Below are 19,067 nucleotides of genomic sequence, written 5' to 3'. Positions count from 1 at the left end.
GTAGTAGCTTCCATGTGCCTGATGACCAGGAAGAAGGTAGCAACTCCCTTAATGAAAAGTGGTTATAGCATCCTCCCTAAGCACCAGCATTTCTGTGTTCTGAGGGTGGGGCAACTGAAAAATGTGACAGCAGTGAAAGAGTTATGTGCTTTTCCAGTGACAGCCTCCCTCCTCCTCTCACTTCATGCCTGTGCCTGTGGTGGCTGGTGTTCAGGGCTATTACTTATGTAAGTTTTCTGAGGGCTGTTTTTCTTATTGTGTCCATCCAGGTCTCGGTCAATCAGCGGAGCATCATCTGGGCTCTCCACCAGTCCTCTCAGCAGTCCAAGGGTAAGTGGTGCTGCTTCAAGATCTGTTGGTCCAATTCACTCACACACGCTTGATGCTTTTCGACATCTGTTGCTGCAGAGCTGTGGCTCTTAGCTGGGATGGTTTAGTTTTTTTTTTTACCTTGGCAGCTCAGAAATGTTTATGGATGGTGAGGGAAATCTTATTTACAAATACAAGCAGAGAATTTCTCATACATGTCCCTGCACTGTTAGCAAGGATCTCACTGTGCCCCTGCCCTTTTTCAGTCTCATAAGCACATAGAGTAACGTTGCAATGATTAAGTACTGCCATATCCAGCTGAGGTCTGTATGCAATGTGGTTTCAGACCAAATAACAGGAACCATTTCACAGCTATCTTCAACCAGGTCACAGCAGAGCACTAAACAATGCTGGCTACAACCAGCTTGTTTCTCTTTGCCTTGGAATAGCTTCTATTAGAAAGTCAGAGAAAAATAAATATACAAGTTTGAGCACTAACAAATTTAAGAAGAAAGGAAGAAGCTGACTAATCAAGATGAGAAAAGAACAACCAAACTCCTATAAATAAGGCACATTCACATACCCTTATTCAATATACAATCAACTAAATACCAATGCTCAGGGAATACTGATACTCATCTAGTACAAAATATGCTTGATATAGTCCATCTGTTGCAAAGTTATTGCAATTTCTGCGTGCAGGGACAGAGGCCTCCCTCTACATGGTAACTTCCTTAAGGATAGGAGTGAATATTCCCAGTGTCTGACAAGATCAGCTTAGTGTCTTCAAGACTGCAGTCCTTACAGAAGTCTGAAAGTCATCAAAAAGTCTGTAGGGCTCTAGCAACCCATCTTGCCTAATTGTCTGGCCCAGAGTTTTTGGAGGACTTCTACATACTTTTGTGTCTTCATGAGATGATACCATCCTCCCTTGGCTATATTCCATGTATTAGGATATGGCCATGCCTATGGACCTACACTTAGGTACATAAAAATAACATCAGTATTCCAAGTATTTAAAACTGTAATTCCCCAGTAACATTGTGTGTAATTCTTATGCATAAAGACACAATATCGAGTCTAAGTTTCTAAGCTAGTAAAGCTTCCCACTCCTTGCTTAAGTGGAACTGTTTTCTGAAACATGTTCTGGGTTCATATCAATTGTTACTCTTTTTTGCAACTGGCATAAATGTTTTGTGATCTCCTTTGCATCTGTAACGTCCCAGGGATCAGTGAAGACTCATTACCTTCTTTCTGCACTGGAACTCCTGGATATCAGTGGAATGAAGCAGAGGTCTGAGAACTTTTATGCCACTGCAAAATGTACTGAAAAAAGAGCATAAAAACAGTTATGTGCACAAAATAAGCATCCAGTGCAGCAAACTTAAGTTTGGATATCATCAATTGATCTCTTGGGATCAATTTCTGACATCTCAGTAGGACTACATGGAAGAACAAGGATGACAGAATCTGTTCCATAGTTGCTGTATCTTGCCATTATTACTTAATAGGCATTTCATTAAGTAGTCTTCAAAGGGATTTAGTAACCTGGTGGTATTTTCAGCAGATCATAGTGATATTAAGGAGAGTCAAATTTGAGGCCTAAAAGGAAATGTGGAATATAAATCATATCTTTTTAAACATCCTTACTTATGCATCTAATAGCACCTTAGATTATTGAAACAGAACACACTTTAAAAAGCACAGTACACATTTCACTATATGCTCTACTTAGGTTCAGTTTCATGAGGAATCAAATTCCACAGCAACTGAGAGTTCTTATTCCTCACAAGAGCTTGCTAATGGTGTTCCTCATTACACCAGCTGAAATATAGACTGAATCATATAATTGTATTTCTTTGTTAAAAATGTAATAATTAATGGTGCCCCTTCAGATTCTTAATGGTTTAAGTGGGAGCTGAATTTTACTTCATTTCTTTCAATTTGCTGCTCAAACTATCATGCACATAAGATACAAAAATTGCAAGGAAACATTGGCAATCAATAGTTCTTGACTTTTGTCCATTGGTGTCATTTGAAAATGGTTACTATTCAGATGCTGATAGTGACTTCCATAAGTTAACCACTTTCCCCATCTTTTCCCCTTCCTTTTTCATTGGTGACCAGAATTTACCAACATGGCAGACTTTAGTTTAACTTCACAATCCAAGTAATAATACAAATCTTTTAATGTAGTGATTTTCTGTTAATTTTGGTGACCTAATCCCAAATTCTTTAAACTAATTACAACACTTTGATGTAAACAATTTTAGTAAATATATTTCTGCAGTTTTTAAAATATGGTAACATTGTGCTAAACCATCAAAACCAGAAAGTAAACTCAGTAGTGAGTATGCTTACCTGGGACTGAGATTTGAGGCATGATTATCTGTACATGGTATGTCTGGATAGTGCTTGATTACAGCTTTTAGGTGTTAAGAGTCAGTAGTAGTAGTAGTAGTAGTAATAATAATAATAATAATAATAGTAGTAGTGGTGATACATAATTTATAATAGGTAATAATTTATAGAAGTCAGACTCTGAGAACAAATGAAAGCTGAAGATCTTGCATAGTGATTTCTATTTTCACAATTCTGACAGTTCTTGTAATCTAAGGTGTTAACAACAATATTTTGTAAGGACATTAATTTTGGTTTAAATGTGATTTTTTTTTTTTTTGATCTTGCTAATATCCCTTTAAAAGGCTTCTGTCTATGTATTGCTGTTTCCTGTTGACATACGACTGGTTTCCAAAAATGCCTTTAATGTGTGTAAATGTTCTTGTTTGGGGGGGGAAAAAAAATTATAATCCCATTTTGCTAACTTAGTGATGGATTATGAACTTTGATTGTCCTTTTCTTTTTAAACTATATCTTACAAAACAATGGCTCAGCCCACTCCCTTCCATAGAATTGGGACTTAATGGCAAATATTGCTGTGACTTTATGACAGAAATTCTGATTATCTAACTGTCTCTCAATGCTATATGAGGGATGTTGCAGGAGAAGCATAAAGTCTGATGGGAAGTATCATGTCTTCCCAGATAAACAAATTTGCCAGGCCTCTTTGAAATTTTTACCGTAGTCGTTCACAAACCAAACACCAATTTGAGTTCATCTTTTTCTCATGGTGGTGTGTGCTCCAAAGCCTCTAAGTGAATGCTGAGAGGTTTAACCTTCCAGGCCAGGGAGGAGAAGGGATGCCCATGTGACATCACTCTCCTTTTTTCCCCTCTTTCTGCAATGAATGGCTGCAACCTGGGGTGCATTAGCCAGAGGCAGGGGTAAAGAGGAAGGAAAGAGGTTCTGACTGGTGTGTGCAGTAACCTGTGTGTATCGCCTACCACTCCGTATGTATCACACACCTGTTTTGAGTTTCATCTCTCTGCTGGTTTTGCATATGGGCACTTGGAGCTGAAAGAGGTGGTCCCATTCTTGGCACATCTCAATTTGTCTGTGGCTTGAGTGGATCTTCTTCCCCTTCCTCACCTCCCTACAGCATCGTGCTTCTCTCACTGCAGGGCAATCAGAACAATCCCAGAGAGATGGCATTTCTCTCTTCTTTTTTTTTTTGTTACTTTCTTTCATTTTGTTGTTTTTTTTGTTTTGTTTTGTTTTGTTTTTTACTTGTTTTACTTTTCTTTCTGTTGTTTGCTGACACGTGGTTGGTTAATATGATGAAGCCTGTTATGACACTGTTGTTCTTGCTGCTGCCGCTGCTGCTGTTGTTGATTATGCTGTGTTCCCAGCTAACTGCATGTCTTTTTTTTGTTTTTTGTTTGTTTGTTTGTTTTCGTTTCTTTGCAAAATCCCTTCCCCCTCACTGCCCCTTCACCTCCATCTGTTGTGTCTCCTTGTGACATGGTGCATCTTTGTGACTCGGATGGATTTTATTCTGCCTTTCCTTTCTCTGCTCGCCCGCTCTATGCGTATTTCACTGTTTTTGATGTGCATGGACACTCTGCGTCTGTCTCGTAGCCTATCAGAAAGTTCTTCATCCCCCCTCAGACCTCCGACCTCCCTTTCTCTCCCCGACCCCAAGTCTCCTTGGACCCTGATGCTTGTAGGAACGCCTCCAGGCCTGGACATGTACTCCAACCAAAGCCAGCACTTCAGCCCAACCCAAAGACGCAGACTTTGCCATCCAAGAGCAAATTGGCCGAAAAACCACTCCAGTCTACTAAATCCAACCCACTCCCTACCAGCAATGCCATCGCCCCCTCTTCCCAGAACCCCCCTGTGCAGAATGCTCAGGGCCGCTCACCTGTTGCCGGCTTTAACCCACAGCTGGCTGTTCCTAAAGTGCAGACCAACCCTATGTCTCCTGTTAGATTGCTCCCTTCTAGTACTGACCCAAGCACCAAATCTATCCCCATCATACAGGTCACCCCTCACCCCTCTCCAAGGGGAAGTCCCCTCCCTACCCCCAAGGGGACACCTGTCCATACGCCAAAGGAGAGCCCAGCAGGCACACCCAACCCAACACCACCATCCAGCCCCAGCATTGGAGGAATGCCATGGAGGACACGGCTCAACTCAATCAAGAATAGTTTCCTGGGGTCTCCTCGCTTCCATCGCCGGAAATTGCAAGGTGAGTACTCACCCAGACATACAGTGTGGTTCTGATTTGGGCTTACACTCAGCAGCAAGTTGATACCTCTCTGTTACTCTGCAAATTTCATATATTGGTATTGAAAATGAGAATGGTAACAGCATCCAACCCTAGCTCAGGCTCTAGCACTGCACCTGCTCCAACAGCCTCCCCAGAGCCCTTGTCACACTCTAGCCAAACAGCTCTTACTATCCCTGTTGTGGTTCTTAGAACACAAGAAGATTTTATCTTCAACTTCTCTACTTGTTTTGTCAGTGAACCTAGAGCTCTGCCATTTCCCCTATGGCTGTACTATGCTGTGTCTCCATAGCCACAGACTGAGCCTTCTGCTGAAAAAAAGATAGCCAGTGACAGTAAGCTGAAATTGTCCTTCTGAAGCACAGCTTGTTTGATCTTGGTTAGTGCTTTGTTACCTCCATAGGTAATTGGTGCAAAAATCTCCTTAATATAATCAATGGTTTCATATTTGCTGGCCTATTTTGGTTTTCAGAGTCTCTAGAGTGTTGAGATCTGCAAAATTTTCTTCTTCAAGCTCCAGGTGGCTTTTTGCATTCAGGCAAAGGGCACCCAAAGTCACATGCATTATCCTCAGATGTCAGCAGCAGCTATCCCAACACCCAGTGGTTTTACAGGGTACAGGGATGTAATCCCATGGGAAAGGAGGATTGTAGCCATGTAAGAGTTAGATTTTCCACTGTGATGGTCAGGGACATTGTCTCTGAGATGATCAGAGAACTGCAGAGAATTGCAGCTGTGGCTGAGCAACAGCCAACTCGGCTTTGAAGCAATTGTAAAGCAGTTAGGGTGGCACAGAGTTGGGTTTGAACCAGAAACCATTGAAACCAGTGCAAAATAACATAATGATTTAAGGAAGAGTAGGATGAGGCTTGAAATGCAAGACTTGATTAGATACAATGATCTAGAGACATATGACCAGTATTTGAATATCAGAACTAGTCTGCAGAAGTAATGGGAAAATGCAAGAAGATGTAACACCAGAATTGTTTCAATGGTATACAGTGGAAGGTATACTGAATTATCAATTTCTTTTCTCCTTCCCTCCCTTTGGCTACGTGTGCCTTGGCAGTACCTACACCAGAGGAGATGTCTAATTTAACCCCAGAATCATCCCCAGAGTAAGTAATTTGCCAGTACACTGCATTTTTTTCAACAACAAAACAATGTCATTTCCTTGCCTGAATGTCATAGGGTGACATATTCCTGTTCTAGATCAGTATCTGGTTGTAATCTGTTATTCTGTGAGTGGGATACAGATATGAAGCAGTCCTGCTAAGGACCCTGGATAAAATCTATACCTCAGTAATGGCAGTGGGGTCAAGAGGTGATGAAACAGTCTCCCAGTAACCATCTCATCTTCTTATGGCTTGCTGAATTTGTTAGGTTTGTAACGTGTTCCTTCTTTCTTCTTTCATTTGGTTGTCAAGCAAATCACTCCCAAGGAATGGAGAGGACAATGAATGGCTTATAGTGGCCCTAACTAGGCAGTGAAAAGTCATCCCCTTAGTACAGAAGAGTTTGTATCCTGAGGATAACATGCCGAAGCCTCTGCTAAGATAATTCAGAGGAAATTTGTTTGCGATAGTAAATGCAGTGTTAATCCAGCAGCAATGGGACATGCAGAAGCTGTTTCATATTCCCCAGACTCTTTCCTAAAAGTCAGTGTACATTTCAGCCATTTCACTGCACAAATGTGTGTCACTACATGGCAGGTTTGGAAGTCCCAGCCAGAGAGTGCTGCTCCAAACACTTCCTAATAAATGCAACAGATGCCAAATTATTCCTTTTTATTTTCACAGCTTGTGTTTGTGCACCCAGTGCCCATAGACTTACCCTGCCAACCAAGGCAATTTGGCCTTTTGTCAAAATACTTGTGTAAAATATTCAGGAGTCATAGATGGAAACTTTGTGCCCAAAGTTTTGTAACTGCTGACAATGGTATTGCCTTAACAACTTTCCCAGACCTGGCATTTATCAGATATAAAATGGACACTCAATATATAATGCTGCAGAATGGAGAGGGATAAAGACTTCAGGCAAGGGAGAAGTAGGGAATCATAAAGGTTAATAGAAGAAATCTAGGAAGAAAAATTGAATAAATTGTGTTTTCAACCCTTTGGAGCATTTACTAATAGAGAGCCATGAGAGAATTTCATAAAATAAATGCATCCTTATCAAAGAAATAGATGATACTCTGATATCAAATGTTTTTAAGGCCATTAAAGCAGAAAAATATCAGAATTAAATTTCTACTCTTCTCTTCATACATGTATGTTGGTGGAAGTTTTTCTGATAATATATTGCCTTTTCTGCTTCTCACTCACTCTTAAAAAGCTAGTACGGAGAAGTAGTGCCTGTCATTTGAGGCAGTTTGGATGCAAGTCAAAGCCTAAGGCCTGTTTTTCTTTTTCTGCATAATTGCCAAATTAATGAGTTCAATTGGGCTGCACACTGCAGTAAACATAATAAAAGTCATAAAAAATAATGAACTGGATTACGTTTTAACAATAGATGTTTTGTTGCTCAGTGCCCACTTCCACATCTCTTTTTTTTTCTAGTATTTTCTTCCTTTCTGTAAGAAATAAGATATCCTTACCAAGAGCTGTGTTGACTTCGTGTGTTGAGCAATAAATGTGCATCCTTGCTGTGGTACAGCAATGGCTGTTATTCATTAAAAAAAAACTGGTGTTAGATGTGATTTTTAAAGAGGCATAGTTCCAGCTGCTTTAAACCCACAAAGCTCCATTTGCTTGAATAGACATGTTGTTACTTATGCAGGTAAACCTCTGGAAGTTTCAGATCCATGCGCTCAGGGACAGATAGGGAGGACAGGGAGGCTTTCCAGAAGTCAGTGTAGTCAGACACTCTAAAAGTAGGAAAAGAAAAAACATTGTAGCATAGAGATGGATTACCAGGTGCTAATTTACTAATGAGCATAGACCCTGTACATGTGGGGAGCTATTGCCCCAGCTCTCCAGGGGCTTGCAGAGTTGTTATGGTGTGTGAGACACATGAGCTAATTAGTATGTAATTTCTTTTCACACTCTAACCCTGGCTCTTTAACGACCCATTTAAATGAGAGGTCCTTTCTCTTTACTGCTCCCTATGCTAATCTCTGGATCACAGGTTTAGTTACAGCTGCCATTGAATATTTTAGGGAGTGGTGGTTTTCCAGCCCACATTAATTGAGTGGGGGGCGCTGGTTTACCAAATTGCAAGTGAATCTTTCTGTACTCTTGTTTTTTATTGCCTGCAGTAAGTAGAAGCAAATGCTTATTTGCACAGCTGAGCAGTCTTCCAGTTGTAGTCTCTCTGCTGCATTCATGACGTAGGCAGTGAGACGACAGTTTGGTGATTCATGGAGCACTCTGGAATGGGAAGTGAGTGGAAATTGCGGGAGACTGCTGAGGTCAAGATTTGTTCTTTATCCCAAAGATCTAGACTTCAAATTAGTTTCCTAGTTTACTTCTCTCTCTCCTAGTCCCTGCCCTTCCTCAGTCTGCCTTGGTCAGAGTCTGCCACTGAAAGTGAATCCACTAATAACTCTCTCCAGATGTTTATTGCTTTGCTGGAAGGCTCATGTGCAGATACCCTCTTTGCAGATGGTTCTCCTTGTCTAGAGAGTTTGTCTTCTTCCATTGAGTGGTGAATGTCTGCCAAAACAAGTGAAAGCCTATTGCTTGCCACATTGCAAACTGGACTTGTCCTGACATTAGAAAGTATGCTGCGGAGGAAAACAGACCTACAGTATCTTGCTGGCAGGTCTTTTAATTTCTGACATTTTCATGTTAAATTCTTCCCTACTAGACTATGACTGAATTCAGTGGAATTTTCTCTGGGTTTAGGTTGGTCCAGCAGTTCTTTAGCTGTATCTCATCTTTTCTCCCCTTAAAACCACAACTGTCAGAGTTTCTACCTTCAAGTTCTGGGTAGAGCCCACCAATAACATTCATGTCCTTGCATTTTTCCTTTAGCCTATTTTAACTTAAAAGGCAATGACAACAAAGTGCATTCAGATAGTGAAGCAATAAGCAAAGTCAAACATTTGCTGATGCGATCAGTGTGAAAAAGCAGAGCAATTTCATTTGATGATAAAACCATCATTTGGTGCTGAAAGGAACTGCAAAGCTAGACTTCTGTCAGTGGAAAGCCTGAACTGTGTTGTATAAGATGTTCATACCTTCTCTCGTAGTACTGAAAACTCATTCTTTTGTAGGATGGCGAGAGTTCACTCATTAGATAGACACTCTGAATGGGACTAATGAATGAGACAGTCTTTGGCCTGGCCCTCTGTGTAAGAGTGAATTTCCCCCACTGACAGATTGGAGGTCCAGTGAAACCTGAAGCTTCTTTAAAAAAACACGATCCTGTGTTGTAATATTAGTCCAATGGGTTGTCTTCAGGAAATTTCCAAGTCCTCAAATACCAAAGGGGCTGAAATTGTAGGGAAAGAAGCCTAAATCCCTGTGATACTAGCACCCACATATTGTCACGAGAAATTGAGAGATCCCTGGACACAAACTAGAAATGTGTCTGCTAACTTACATGCACTTTATATATGTGGTATCAGTTGGTTTATTGGCTCAGTCAAAAGAATTGCCATTGCTCCTGATTTTTTGTTGTTGGTGACACATGCTGCCAGACTAACAATGTGTGGTCTGTCATTTTAACAGTTTTCACAAAGTGAAATGTTATTCCTGATGTACTCTGATACTGCTTTCCACTTATTATTAGTAATAGTATCACATCTGGAATGTTGTCAAAGAAATACTGCACAAGATTCTAAACCATCTCTTTTTTTTCATTACATCAGGCTTGCCAAAAAATCCTGGTTTGGTAACTTCATCAACTTGGAGAAAGAAGAACAGATTTTTGTGGTCATTAAGGACAAACCACTAAGCTCCATTAAGGCTGATATTGTCCACGCTTTCCTCTCGGTAAGTCACCCCAGCTGCCTCTTAGAGTCATTGCTCACTGGTGCCAGGACTCCGTGTGCCATATGTTGCTGGGCAGGGTCTCAGCTCCTTCAAATGCATTCTCTGTGCATTTGTTTTACATGGCCTGTTGATTCAGGCCTCCACCGGACTCTACCTGAATTTTCAACTGTAGATAATACTCTCTAAGGTAGTAAAAGAGATCAGATTTCTTGGCAGGGTCTCCAGGTTGCCAGTGACTAGAATATCACTGCATTTAGAGTACACTGCTGGCTCAGTATCAAGGCAGGGATTTGCCACTTTGTCAAACTAACCTTACAGTCACCATCTGGGCATCAGGCTGGTTCTGTCCTCCACCACTTCAGATAGACAAAAATCCTGTCTCACATCTGCATTTGTTACTTTAAATCTCTTCTTCAGTGTTGTATGGCAGAAATAAGGGTAATTTCCTCTGATGTGGTTTATTTTCAGGCTGGGAAAACAGAGGGAAGTTGTCATTTCTTCCTATAGAAACTCCTTATTTACATTATCTAGAAGTACTAATGAAGAAAACATCAGTACAGTAAATTTGAGAGATATTTTAATTCAAGGTATCTGACAACATAGTTAAACTCTTTTTTTTTCAGTAGAATTAGGAGACTTAGTTTTTTACAGTTTGTTGAACTGATACTGTTTTCCACAAAATACTGCATTCCAATTTAGCCTCTATGATGGTGCAATGAATTTCTTCAAAAAAAAAAAAATCCCAGCCATAATCCTTTTAAATGCACAGAGATACAAGGAGCAAGTCTGGTGTCATAGTGTACATCAGGCACTGGTACCTACCTGTCATGGTTTAGAGCGAGGAGCCGCTTTTGCTTGGTAACAGGGGGAGTGGGTTGCAGTGAAGGCCTGGTAAAGAGTTCTTGGACTCTCCCCTGGCTCTTGGGTTCAGACCCACCTCCTGCCCAGCTGGGCCAATCTGGTGCCTCTGCCATCACTATTTAAGGATGGGAATTTGAAGTGCTGGCAGGAGGTGTAAGAGTGATACAAGATGGAGGCGACCACAGGAACCCCACAGTCAGTGAAGGAGCAAGGAAGGATGAGCACCAGACCAGAGACCCCTCTGCAAGCCTTGGCGAATACCCTTGCAACCCATGCAGGGCCATGGCAGGGCTGAGAGCCACCAGCAGCTCCGTGTGAGTGAGCCCGGACGGGCGAGGGACTGTGTGGGGAGGCGGCCATGGCACAGGCCGTGCTGGAGCCTGCGGGCCCCAGAGCAGCCCCACACGAGAGGCAGAGAGGAGCTGCAGCCTTTGGGATAAATGTGTGTCAGAGCAGCCCGTGCAGGGCTGTGTGTGTGTGAGGGACCCCACGGACTCGCAGGGAGGACGGGTGCAGAGCCCACCTGCCCTGAGGAGAGACAAATGGCAGGAACCATTGAGAATAGACTGACTGAAACCCCCATTCCCTGCCCCCCTGAGCCGCTCATGGCCGGAGGAGATAAAGACACCAGGATCAGGGCTCTGAGCCCGGGAAGAGAGGAGGAGTGGGGAGAAGATGGTCTTAAAGGGCTGGTTGTACCACTCTGTGTTGTTTTATGTTGGTTATGTTTTGGGGTTTTATGGTTATGCTTTAGTTGTTGTTGGATTAAATTATTTTCTGTTTTCTTCCCCAAGCTGAGTAGCCTGGTCTGTTTTGTCCTGAACCTTAAGTGGCAATTAAGCTCTCCCTGTCCTTTGGCAATTCTCAGGTCTTTGGTACTTGAGGCTAATCGTGGTCTTTTGTTCCCTGATGGGCCTAAACCACAACACCATCTCAAACTGGTCTGAAGTAGCCACCTTACCAAATCAGTTTCATGCATTTGGCTGTGCTTCTAGGTTTATACTGTGATGTAGTCTGCATTGCTGTCTGTTGGTGGTCCTGTGCATACCTTATATCTGTGAGCTGAGGTGTGACATAGTGATTGATGTACACATCCTATGAATCAACTCTTACACTCAACTTCAAACTTAAATTGTCACAACCTGTTAAGTAAGTCCTTAAGGTCAGCTTCTCAAAGAACTCATCTTCATTTTTCCTCCTAAATCAGAAGTCAAATTTCCAAGTGATTTGATTTATTTGTTTTTTAATATAGTCCTTTATGAAGTAATAAATAGCATGTGAATTTGGGAGGAATTGTGAATGGTAATTGCTTGAAAACTGTGCACTTTAAAAAATTCTACCATGAGTCTGAAAATACAGATATTGAATGGCAGCAGAAAGCTTCTCAGAGTTCTTTTACATATTGATAGGAGTTGTGGTTTGGGTAAGTTATTTTGCAGGCACGCTTTCCTTGTGGATATCCCGGGCACTTGCCTGAGCATGGGCTCCATGTTCTGATGTCTATTTGATATCATAGGATCACCAAATGATTGAGTTTGGAAAGAACTTCAGAAGATCTCCTGCTCAAAATAGGATCAATTGTGAGATCTGACTAGGTTACTCAGGTGTTTTTTTTTTTATCCAGTCATATATCTCACTGACTTTTCTTCTGCTTCTCTAAAGTTTTCTCAGCAAAAGGCATTTCTTCTGCAATGTGTGATTTTGTAAACATGCTGGGTATTCCACCAACATTCAACCATTAAATTTAGGTCAGTCCTGTAAGGAGCAGTGCATTCTTCTGCAGTGCCGAGCAACCTACACTCAGTGATTTCACAGAATGCTCAATACATTACAAATTCAAGTCCAGAAGCAGATCCAGCAAATGTTTCCCAAGCCATAAATGTGTATTGTTCTAAATCAAATTCTGCAATTCTGTTCCTTATTTCAGATTCCAAGCCTCAGTCACAGTGTCATCTCACAGACAAGTTTCCGTGCAGAATATAAATCCACAGGAGGTCCTGCTGTCTTCCAGAAGCCAGTGAAGTTCCAGGTGGACATAACATACACAGAAGGGGGAGAGGCTCAGAAGGAGAATGGGATCTATTCTGTCACTTTCACACTCTTATCAGGTAATCATTGCAAAGCTGCAAAATGGGTGCAAGCTGTCTGCGTCCTTGCTGGTACAGAGGCCTGCAAAGAGAGGTCTGCCAGGGGAAAGAATGTAACTGTCTCGACCTAAAGGGAAAATTCATACTGGGGTAATGAGGACATCAGGAACAAAAATAGTACTGGTAGTGAGGGATGTTCTGGGAGAGATCCCCAAACAGGTGAAGTTTCCACCACCATGGTTAGTGCTAAAATGGCTGCTCTTTGCATCAAATTTGAGATATCTTCTTGTCTCACTGAAAGATCTCAGTGTCTCAGCTGGGCACTGCAGGGCCACTGGTTTCTTCCCTCTGACAGAAACATGCAATCAATCACCCTTGTCTTCTGGGTAGCCACATGCTCCTCACAGAGGTTCAGACAGCTAAACAAACATCCCCACCTTTTCTGTCTTTATCAGAGGAGCCCAGAAGCCATCCTTCCTCCTGTTAAGTCCAGCACAACATTGTTACTATTAAGGTGGGCGCAGCCTGTTCGGCTGAAGGACAGGTACACTGCCAGTCCACTCTTAGGGGCAAGACTGATGGGAAGATGCTTGTGATCCTTCTCCTCCAGCCTGAGTTGTCTCTCTCACAGTTATTTGTGCCTCTTCTCTCCTCACAGGTCCAAGCCGTCGTTTTAAGAGGGTAGTAGAAACCATTCAGGCACAGTTGTTAAGCACACATGACCAGCCTTCAGTGCAGCAGTTATCAGGTAAGTAGCTTCTACTGTTGAGCACTTTGGTTCAGCAGGGACAGGAAGGTGAACTGCCTCTCACTACCAGGAGGCTGAGGGAGGCCATCCCTCTGATTACAGCATGAAACGAGCTCCGTTCAGACAGAGCAGTATCTCCCCGCACCTACCCTACTCCTCGCTTGCTCATTCCCACTCCAGTGCTCCTAGTGCATTCCCCAGTTGAACAGCTTCTTCCCTCCTCCCGCCCAAAGAGCCATTTGCCCACTTCTTCATCAAAAGCTGCATCATCAATAGATCTTCCAGATTTCCTCCAGCTCCAAAATCTCACAGAACAGGGACATGCTCTAGAAGATTCCTGATTTTCAAACTCTTCAGGCATGCTTTAGAAACCTCCAACTTCAGAGAGTCCCAGAACAAATTTGAGAGCTACTTTTAACTTACCCATTAACAGCAGCATTTTCAGATGATCAGAAGGTGGCTAATAGTTTCCAGTAGTGTGATAAAATTCTTGGCCTGATACTGTGGTAACACATATCATATGCTAAGGTTCTGCAGAAGCTATGTTTTAACTATTTTTATAGTAAATTACTGTTCCTCATGGTTGTGAAGAAAGCTTTACATATGTGATCCTGTGCCATGACATCAGTCTGAATCTGCAGGCAGCCTGAATTGATAATACAATAACTCACCTCATCCAACCATTGTGCAGCAGATGTTCACTCTGAACACTAGTGGTCACACAGAGACACAAAAAGTAGATCAGTGTTAACTTTTCTGTCCTTTAAAAGGACAGAACAATGAAGAGGGCAAAAATTGAAAACTGAAGGAAGCTTAGCTACTCAGAGTGCTTCAAGGAGGGAAAAATGGGGAGAAGCAGAACGAATGTACAAATAGAGGGGAAAATAGGAGCAAGGCGGAGAACAGAGTCTGCAGGAGGAAGGCAACAAGGCAGGAGGAGTGGGAAGTATTTTCCTGCTGTATGATGATTAAAACGTAGTAAGCAAATAGTGTATGTAAGAGTCAAATTCTATGCTTGACCTTTGTGTGAACAAGCCAAGACAAAAGTAGGGGAATTAAGTTGGCGTTACATCCTGCAATTAAATCCCAGATGTCCATGGCTCATCACACGTATGAGTTTCATCCTTCTGGTCTAACAGTGTGACTTTAATAGCTGAAGATAGAATAACTCCATCTAGAAGAATGTATGCTGACTACATGCTCCGTTCAGCACTGGTTTCCAATTTGCTTTTGCACTCCAGCACTGCCTGACTTTCTGCAGAATGGATTGCAAGGCCACCCGGCACAAGGGTTATTCTGTTAGGAAAGAGGAAAGATGAGGATACTGGAACTATGGTAGATTCAGGTTTCTGCTGTCTGAACTTTTGAAATGAAATCAAACTCAAGGAAGGAGCCAGAATTTTCTGCCATCCCTCTACGGAGTCTAGTTCCTCTTACCTCTGCTGCGTGAACAATGTTCAGGCATTCCTTGTTTCTTAGGAAAAGAGATGTACCCCTATGTTCTTGTGAGGAAAAAAAAATGTTTAAAGAGTAAATAACATGGTGATCTCTCTTAACTTCTTCACTCTAGTATGTGCTAGCTACCGAGGCTCTCTGTAAAGACTTGGAGCCTGTTGCATACTTGCATGTGAAGCAGGATATCTCTCTAAGAAAGTCATACTAAGCAGGAATAAAACCTATTCATCTGACTAAGGCTCAGGGAAATGTTTAGGGCAAATAGTGCTATGAGAAATGTATCTGACTTACAGTTTTGCTCTGGTTCTGGAATAGAGAAATCATACTATAGACACAGAATCTCTTTCTACTGCCTAAAGCTACATGAGAGCATGTCATTCTAGCAGGAAAAACCCAGTCTGGTCTTTAACACCAGAGTGGAACAGATAACTCCACAGGGAGAAAAGCCAAAACCAGTGGTCTCTTGAAACTTAAACATAAGAATTCCCTAGGCCAGAGAGTTATCTATTCAAGACAGCTCACAGGAGACAGGGTATCAGATTACCCTGTATCATATCACCTGACCTGATCAGGAATATGCAGGTCTCTTGAAAGAGAGAATTCAAAGTAATTTAACCTGAAAGATTTAGATTGGAGCAGAATACAAGGAGAAGGGCCTAGAAAAGAATGGGAACAAAAAAAAAATTGCTACTGAGAAGAGACAGTCAGTGCATTAGGGTAGGGAGGCCCTGTGGTTCACACACCCAGCCAGCAAGAGCTTGAGGAAAATAAAGGGATAAAGGGACAGCAGGAGCTGACATTCAGCACCTTGCTCATCTGGATGGCTGTGGCTGGAAAGAAGTGTGCAAGAGCTTCCTAAAAATTGTCATGGAATTACTTAGTATTTCTCACTAGAAACAAGGCAAAGTCTTCTCTGTTTCTCTTCCCATATCCCCAACCCTGAACACCTCACAGGAATTGTAGTGGTTGGACTCCTGTTTAGGTTCTCGGATTGAGGACAGTCTGTAGGTAGTCCACTGCTGCAACCAAACAAGCTCACACTTGGCTTTGACTCCCTCTTCCACGGCTCTGAGGATACTGCTGGCTCTGACTAGCAATACTGGCCCAGCACTGGAGACTATCTTGCCTCACTGTGCACAGACACACCCTCTGTGCAGTTCTCTTCCTGCCTTTTAGTTCAGATGCCATTGTAGGTAGGATGGATCCAAACCATCTGTGGAAGGTGCACGCATGTAAAGTGAGACCTGCAAAAAGGGAAGATTCAATGAACACAGTATAAAAGCAGAACAAGGCCTGATAAGCATATGGCTTTGGTAGTCACTCTCTTTCCTGCCCCTCTTTGATCTATTACGCAGCATGCCAGCCCACTAAGCCGGCTTGCCTGGGTTTCAGAACACACTTTCCTCTTTCTCATTCCCTCCAGCTCACAACAGTGTTTGTAGATGTTGTGTTGCCCATGCATCTGTGTGTGTGTGTGTGTATGTGGGCCTGGTACATACCTAATTTAGGCAGATGTGTTCTGTGTCACATTTGAGCACGTTAATAATCTCCCTTCCCCCTGGATATCCCTCCATCCATTTCCATTTTCCCTCCCTAAGACTGGTTGTGCTCATTTCTTCTGGCATACTCTGAAGCAGGAAAATAGCTTCACTCCCTTACCTGAATAAGTGTGTCAGGAAATGAAATCTATGAAATCTATCCCAAAAGCTAATAAAATACTTATAAAATCCACTGTCCAGTTGGCCAAATTTAGTGCAATGTATCAGCCTTCTACCTTAAGGTTTCAGGACATTATAACTGCTGAGATAGTACTAGGTCAACAGACTTTTGATTGGCATAGAACAAGTAGATAGGCATTGATTCTTTTTTTTTTTTTTCTTCCCAATGAAAGAACTAGAGGCCATCATATGAAAGTAATGGAAATCATGTACCAAAAAATATATATTGGAAGGTGTGTCTTCTTGCACTTTAAGACCAGTGGAACTCCTTGCTGAAGTGGGTTCTTAATGCAAGAGGCTTGCAAATGCTCATCTCCTGAGTACTTCTTACTCATAGGGAGACTGGTTAACTCCCTGGAAGAGAATGTTTCATAAGGACTGCTAAATAGAGAAACCACAACAGGTGCGGGAGATCTCCAACCTGAAAGTGGTGAGGGAGTGAGGTAGTGTTTGGAGGAAGCAATCTGTATACTTGGCCTGCTATTACACTCCTGCACGTGTATGTGTGGCTGCTGATGGACATAGAGCACTGGATGGTTTTGGCCTTTGATCTGAACCAGAGTAGCTATTCTTGTGTTCTTGTTACCAGTATCACAAAATCCATTAAGCTCAGTGAGGCCATGAGAGGACAGTCCCTTGTGGGGCAAGAGTGAGTATTACTGTCTGAGAGCCTTGTCTCTCATCCACACATGGCTCCATCCAGGAGCCACATAGATTCTCTACCTAGGTAATCCCTGGGCAGCACCCACCCTTTCATGATATAAAAGGATCTCTGTCTGTGGAGGAAAATATCACAGATTTGTGCCTTTCTTTCAGCCCAATACTCTTTCCATTAAATCATAATCTGTTTTCCTCCAATGACTTTGCACAAAACAGTAATAGAAACAGCTGGTGGATTGGAACATGCAAAAGCCATCTGTGATCATTCATAGAGTATCAATTTTTATTTCTTGCCTCTTTGGGCTTTGGTTTTAAGTGTGGGGTGCTGCATATTCTTTTTTCTTCCCATTTTCCCATGTTCTGGGCAATCAACAATGCTGAAATAAACTTTATAGCTTCTTTGTAATAGGTTTTCAGTTTCTTTATGATATTTATTAGCTTCATGTCAGATTTTAGCTATTGGCATCTCAAAGTTCAGAGCATCTCAGTGTTACTGCTGGAAATGTCTTTCAAAACAGGACAGTGAAAATTCTTGCTCACTGTGTGTTTCTTCTGTGCATGCACTCAAGCTCTATTACTGTGCTGGTGTACATCTCAGAAAGCAAAACATATTCATGTGACTCAAAAAACTTTGCTAGACTATTGGTCTGTGAGATCTGAGTGTTTGTCTTTATGGCTTATGAGAGCTGTAGGTTGTCTGATGTGCTACAACAAATTAGTCAAAGTTATGGTTTCCAAATGTGTGAAGGACTTTATCATCAAGACAGGAGAGTAAGGAGCACATAAAGTGCTTTACAAGGTAAACTTCCATCTGCAGACTCAAAGCAAGTGCCAGTTAAGAAGTGAAATACAAGTCACTTTTACCTGGGGCTCATCCAGGTCCCAGGTTTACCTTGCTTCTTGCATTCTTGTGTGATCCTTTATGTCTTACTGCTTGTGTAGTGTCTGGGACAATTGTTTCATCTTGTTCGCATGGTTCCCACCTACAAAAGGTGCCGTGTAGTGCCTGGTAGGATTATCAGACCACTGGTATTTTTGCTAAACAGCTTTAGTGTTACTACTGAACAGACTTCACTGAGATTAATTGGGTAGTCTTGAAGTAAAGCACGTAGAAAAAAGTCACAAGTTCCTCAGAGTTTTTATAGGAGAACAGTGAATTTCAAATAAGCATCCAAACACCAAGGAATTGTCTTGGACCAGAGGAACTGGTGGCTCCCCAGACATGATCTCCCTCAGTGGAAATGTTTACAGGGAACTGTAAGCATCTGTCAGGAGATTCTCAATGCTTTCTGGGATCTAGCCCTGCATTTGGAGATCTCAAAGGAGCAGCTATTTGGGTGAGATTTCCTGGGTTGGGATGCATCTCAGTCTCAGAGACATCAGAGGCATCACAAACGAGGCAGCTTAATTGTGAAATTTATGTGGGATAGAAAGACAGAAATTAAAGTAAAAAGAAAATCGGGGAAGAAATCAGCAGAACACTAGCACTTTTAATGGATTCAGAGCTTGTTTGGCCTTTTGAAGGAAGGTCTTATTTTAACCAAAGCATTTGCCATCTGTTAATGAAATGAACTAGGTGTCATTTATGAAAGAGTCTTGGTCAAATCCGATTGTGAGTGACTGCTGGCAAGGTCTATGAAGTAAGGAATTGCTTTATAATCA

General features: G+C 42.0%; 1 protein-coding gene across 3 annotated transcripts in view; it reads left to right on the top strand.

Moving 5' to 3' along the window:
• The window catches only part of BRSK2 (BR serine/threonine kinase 2), a 321,793-nt gene that overhangs the window by 288,304 nt on the left and 14,422 nt on the right, over positions 1 to 19,067 (top strand). For all 3 annotated transcript variants that reach the window (XM_061999607.1, XM_061999606.1, XM_061999605.1), the window contains exons 13-18: positions 270 to 330; positions 4,693 to 4,900; positions 6,009 to 6,057; positions 9,753 to 9,876; positions 12,665 to 12,845; positions 13,483 to 13,572. In XM_061999607.1, coding sequence (XP_061855591.1) covers positions 270 to 330; positions 4,693 to 4,900; positions 6,009 to 6,057; positions 9,753 to 9,876; positions 12,665 to 12,845; positions 13,483 to 13,572 — 713 coding nt within the window. The remainder of the gene's footprint in view (positions 1 to 269; positions 331 to 4,692; positions 4,901 to 6,008; positions 6,058 to 9,752; positions 9,877 to 12,664; positions 12,846 to 13,482; positions 13,573 to 19,067) is intronic.

Source organism: Colius striatus, chromosome 7 (genome assembly GCF_028858725.1).
Source record: "Colius striatus isolate bColStr4 chromosome 7, bColStr4.1.hap1, whole genome shotgun sequence".
In the NCBI taxonomy this organism is placed as follows: domain Eukaryota; kingdom Metazoa; phylum Chordata; class Aves; order Coliiformes; family Coliidae; genus Colius; species Colius striatus.
The sequence above is the reverse complement of the archived record's forward strand: the minus strand, read 5'-3'. Positions and strand labels throughout refer to the sequence as shown.